At 35.7% G+C, this 4,946-nt stretch overlaps 2 protein-coding genes across 6 annotated transcripts; both read left to right on the top strand.

Annotated features, from left to right (window-relative positions):
• Positions 1-28: 28 nt before the first annotated feature.
• On the top strand, positions 29-2,211 carry LOC140043431 (NAD-dependent protein lipoamidase sirtuin-4, mitochondrial-like). 5 transcript variants are annotated; one of them, XM_072087941.1, is made up of 3 exons: positions 29-140; positions 785-1,660; positions 1,779-2,211. In XM_072087941.1, the coding sequence occupies exons 2-3, from the start codon at positions 794-796 to the stop codon at positions 1,926-1,928; spliced, it is 1,017 nt and encodes a 338-aa protein (XP_071944042.1). In that variant the 5' UTR covers positions 29-140; positions 785-793; the 3' UTR covers positions 1,929-2,211. The 5 variants fall into 5 exon arrangements, with proteins under 5 accessions (XP_071944042.1, XP_071944041.1, XP_071944043.1 ...); XM_072087940.1 differs by having other exon boundaries at positions 39-130; XM_072087942.1 differs by having other exon boundaries at positions 73-161.
• Positions 2,212-2,641: 430 nt separating this feature from the next.
• On the top strand, positions 2,642-4,886 carry LOC140043430 (NAD-dependent protein lipoamidase sirtuin-4, mitochondrial-like). The gene is made up of 3 exons (XM_072087938.1): positions 2,642-2,721; positions 3,097-4,134; positions 4,650-4,886. Exons 2-3 carry the CDS (start codon positions 3,349-3,351, stop codon positions 4,797-4,799), a joined length of 936 nt encoding a protein of 311 aa, XP_071944039.1. The 5' UTR covers positions 2,642-2,721; positions 3,097-3,348; the 3' UTR covers positions 4,800-4,886.
• Positions 4,887-4,946: the final 60 nt, after the last annotated feature.

Below are 4,946 nucleotides of genomic sequence, written 5' to 3'. Positions count from 1 at the left end.
CGCCACCACACTGCACCACACACCTTGACACATATAGAGGGCAGCAGCAGAAACGAAATTCAGTTACGTAATCGGCAACTTTTGGATAAATATTCATCCTACACACAACAAGAATTACGCCGATAAAACTGTAATATTAGGTGCGCGTTATTATATTGTGGGTTAGAATATCCGAAAGTTGTACAAAGCAAATTACAATCAATCAATTCACTCTAGCTTTTTAGGCTTTATGTAGCCTGTACTGTGTACTGTAGGCCTCTATTCTAGTACTAAACTCTAGGCCTGTATGTGTAGTAAATAAAGTAGAGTAAGTAGCTATGCACTGTTGAACCCCAGAGGGGGAGCTGAGAGCTATCTGAATCAAAATAATGACACAGTGAGTAGGCCACTGCCGGGTCCAATCTATATACTGTGTAGTGGTTAAATGGGATCAACTCAATTGTTTACTTACTTGTTTACTTGTTTCCGGAGCTCAGCAATGCTGGGTCCGGAGTCGAGGCTAGGCTATGCCTATAAGCCCCTCTTGATAATTTACATCAACTCTTGAATATGGCGCAAATTTAAGAGGGTGGTTGGACCATGCCCGTTCAAGACCGGACTTAAATTGATTGGTTGATCTTGAAGCTACTACATCCTCCGATAACGAATTCCATAATATAATAGCTTTTCGACCAAATGAGTCCCTCATCCAATTTGTGCGTGAGTAGTAATCCGGGAATGGAAAATGTGAATAATAATACTGCGATCTTTAAAATGTTTTTTTTTCCTCCCTTTTTTACTGCAGCTTTTCAAGATGACAAAGATAAACTTTCTGAAATTGAAGCATTTCATTCCAAAGCAAAATAACACCATAAATACTTGCAATAATAGTGTACATTTTAAACGGTCAATAGCACTCCTTTCAAACTCATATCAACGAAGAGATTCAGTAGAAGTGCAAGCAGAAAGAAAAAGTAATTTATTTGTACCTCCCAGTTCACCTATTAATGAAAATGATTTAAACAAAGTACAGAACTTCATCGACAAAACGAAAAAGCTGTTCGTCCTTACTGGAGCTGGTTTGTCAACCGAATCTGGTATTCCTGATTACAGGTCAGAAGGTGTAGGACTCTATGCACGAAGTAACAGCAGACCCATGCAGTACAAGACTTTCTTACAAAGTGCTGAAAGACGGCGGCAGTATTGGGCTCGGAATTTCGTTGGGTGGATGAGGTACAAATCATTTGTGCCAAATACCTCTCACATGGCTTTATCTGTTTGGGAAAAAAGGGGTAAAATCGACTGGTTAGCGACGCAAAATGTTGATGGACTTCACCTAAAGGCTGGTAGTGAGAGAGTAACCGAACTACATGGGAGTTTACACAGGGTCAACTGCCTATCTTGTAATAATGTCACTGATAGAAATATTTTTCAGGAAAAGTTGCTAAAACTGAATCCTGATTTTATAACTAAACAAGGAGCAATGGGACCGGATGGTGACACCCTTCTGTCAGAGGATGAAATGAAGAATTTTGACGTTCCTGAATGTGAAGTGTGTGGAGGAATTCTTAAGCCAAATATCGTATTTTTTGGAGATAATGTTGAGAAAACAATTGTTGGATATTTGATGAATCAGGTAGAAAAAGCTGATGGTATATTATGTGCAGGGTCATCTCTAGAAGTAAGTTGTTAGAGTTTGTCCACTGCATAATGTTTCTTCTTCCATTGATTCTTTCACTATTACATTTTTTCGTAAAACCTGCTGAATTATAATTGCTTTTTATGTTTTTATACTGTAGGTTTACTCAGGTTATCGTTTTGCACTAGCTGCAAAGAAATGGAATAAACCCATAGCAATAATCAACATTGGGCCAACCAGAGCTGATCACCTGGCAACACTCAAGATTGAAGCAAAATTGGGCGATATACTTCCAGAATTGTCTGTTTAATTTGTGATGATTCCAATGCGCCAAAATAAATATTTTAAGATAATCTATGGAAATTCACAAGTAGAAAGTTTCTAAACCAAAATAGATGTCAATCTTTTGATCAACAATAACAATTTTGAATGTTTTTTAACTTATACTATATTTTATTAAATATTTTAACCAATAAATAGTTTTTTTAATGCATACTGTAGTTTATTGTTGTTATTAGAATGAGTTAAGTATTTAAACTTGGGTTAATCAAAGTTCAAAATTGGATGGATAGACTGATACAATATTATAAAGGATAAACATGTTTTAGTACTACTATTAGAATAATTGAATAATAACATAACTCTATTGTATATTGTTATGTAAATTTTGTATTGTATTCAGCCATCATACGATACACGGCTATTCATAATAGTGTAACTTCTACAGTGGCCATGAAAGCATTTTGGTCGGTGATAATACATAGACAATAATGTGTTATACCAATACTATACCAACATAATAGGCCTATAAATATAAACAATATACATTATTGATCTCTAAACTTTGTACTGTTAGCTGTGTAATACGATTATTCTGAATTAATTTACACTGTCAATATATACAGACGTTCCTTAGTATTGAATGAAATGGTACCAGTACGTTGAATGGACTAAACCGGACTATATAATATATAACTCAAGTAAACCATATCCATACTTAAATTTGATATTTGTAGCTGGCAGTGTCCAGAGGACGTCCTAAACTGATCCACCCGACTCAAGATTAAAAACCATCATTAATTAAATTAACAGACTCTAGGAAGGTAGGTTCAATCTATTTATATTCTTTGGTTCAATCAATTAATCACCATGATACAATTTATAGGTTGCATGATGATATATTGTGGATGCTATTATATTGTTTGCATGGTGAAATCAAATGTTGATATTAAGTTTACGGTACACCACATATATATAGTTCTGAAAAGAACTGTTCTCAACGTTTTGGGTGAGAGTGAGTGACTTGTCCAGTCCAGTTCCTGCATTCTCACTCCTGAGGACGATCAAAGTTATATTGATCAAAACGTTGAGAAACTCAACAGTTCTTTTCAGAACAATATATAGGTGATATAAATGCTGGAATGTACCTTACTATTGCAATATGTTTTATTTGTTTCTTTTCATCAATCTGTTTTCAGGAAACCACTTTTCACGGATGAGAAATTGTCGACAATGTGCCATGGTGGCTCTGCGGTTTACAATTAAATTCAATTGTATGTATCAGAAAGGAGTAAAATAAAATCTCCCTGGTATGAGGAAGTAATCATGTAACATTACCATATCAAATTTTGCCATATAGGCCTATTCAAACCATTAGAAAAACTCTACTGATTGTATGAGATTGTATTTATTGATGCTCAGGTCATATTAATTATCACGCAACCTCCAAAATGATTTTCATACCAGCTGCCTTGAGAAATACTGCTATATACGGCGTAAAAGCAATGCCAGGCAAGTTTCTACCGTTGCAGAATGTTAAAACATGGTTACATCAAAAAAGTAATGCAAACAACTGTGTACCTACCAGTGAACCTCTCAAGGAAAAAGATTTAAAGGACGTACAGGACTTCATCGATAAAACTAAAAAGCTGTTCGTCCTTACTGGAGCAGGGTTGTCGACAGAGTCTGGTATTCCTGATTGGTATAATTCAACCAAAACCGTTGGAGGATCCTTTTCACCACGTGTCTTCCAAAAGACAGATGAAATTAGTCAGCAGAGTTGGGCAGAGTGGATGAGATTGAAAGTTCCTAAACCAAACGACGTTCATAAAGCTTTAACTCGTTGGGAAGAGAGGGGTAAAATTGAATGGTTAGCCACGCAAAATGTTGATGGGCTTCACTCAAAGGCTGGTAGTAAGAGTGTAACCGAAGTAAATGGAAGTCTTCTCAGGGCCAAATGCATGTCTTGTAAATATTATGTCACAAAAAGAAGTGATCTACAAAAAAGATTTACCAAACTCAATCCTAATTTCAGCCTCGATATGCAAGAAGAAAATCCTGTTCTTTTGAAAGAAGACATGAAGAAGTTCACTATACCTAAATGTGAAAATTGTAAAGGAATTCTTAAGCCAGATATATTGTTCTTAGGAGATAACGTTGAAATGTCAGTAGAGACATTTCTACTGAAGAGTATTACAAATGCTGACAGAATTATGATTCTTGGCACATCTTTAGAAGTAAGTCTGTCATCAAGGTTTTTAGAATTTATTTAATTGGTCAGATGTTTGCCGTACTCTGACCAAATTTGTATTGTATACTAAGTACATTGAGAGCAAGTAATTCTCGAGTGGGAATCGAACCCACGACCTCCAGATCACTAGCCTGGCATTCATACCTCTAGACCACCGAGCTTGCGATGATGTCTAGTGGTTAGACTCGAGCCCAAGTAAGCAGCAGGTACTGCACCAACAGGGTTGTAATTGTATTTGACAACTGTGGAGTAGCTTCGAGTCAAAGAGTAATTGAGTAGGAAAAAACATCTGACCAATTAATTACTCAACTGCCTGATGCAAAGCTACTCCACAGTAGTCAAATAGAATTTATTTGTTTGTGCTTTTCGCACTCTCCTTCCTTCACTCTTTACAATTACTGTAAAGCCCAAAATTGTCGCGGGCCTATTAATTTTCGCGATTTTACATTTAGCAGGATTACTCAAAAAGTAATTATACACATGAATTCTGTTTTTTTTTAGTATTTCTCATCAAATAAATATGCAAAATTTGCATTTGAATGCAATAAACCCATAGCAATAGTCAACATTGGGCCAACCAAAGCTGATCACCTGGCAACTCTCAAGATTGATGCCAAGTTAGGTGATGTCCTGCCGAACCTGACTGTTTGATATTAAAGATACCATGACGTTACATATTTTGTTTCAAAATTGACAGTTTAACTGCAAGATTTTTAATTAAATCTTGCAAGGTATGAACCGACCATTCTTTGAACTGTATCAATTTATTTAAAATGAAAAATAAAATAATGTTAAGTT

Source organism: Antedon mediterranea, chromosome 3, assembly GCF_964355755.1.
Source record: "Antedon mediterranea chromosome 3, ecAntMedi1.1, whole genome shotgun sequence".
In the NCBI taxonomy this organism is placed as follows: Eukaryota; Metazoa; Echinodermata; class Crinoidea; order Comatulida; family Antedonidae; genus Antedon; species Antedon mediterranea.
This window is presented reverse-complemented; position numbering and strand designations above follow the sequence as displayed.

Coding starts and splice junctions, on each gene's coding strand:
- LOC140043431 (XM_072087941.1), top strand. CDS start 794: ATGACAAAGATAAACTTTCTGAAATTGAAGCATTTCATTCCAAAGCAA. Junction 1,661..1,778: donor GTGCAGGGTCATCTCTAGAA/GTAAGTTGTTAG, acceptor TTTATACTGTAG/GTTTACTCAGGTTATCGTTT.
- LOC140043430 (XM_072087938.1), top strand. CDS start 3,349: ATGATTTTCATACCAGCTGCCTTGAGAAATACTGCTATATACGGCGTA. Junction 4,135..4,649: donor TTCTTGGCACATCTTTAGAA/GTAAGTCTGTCA, acceptor GTTTTTTTTTAG/TATTTCTCATCAAATAAATA.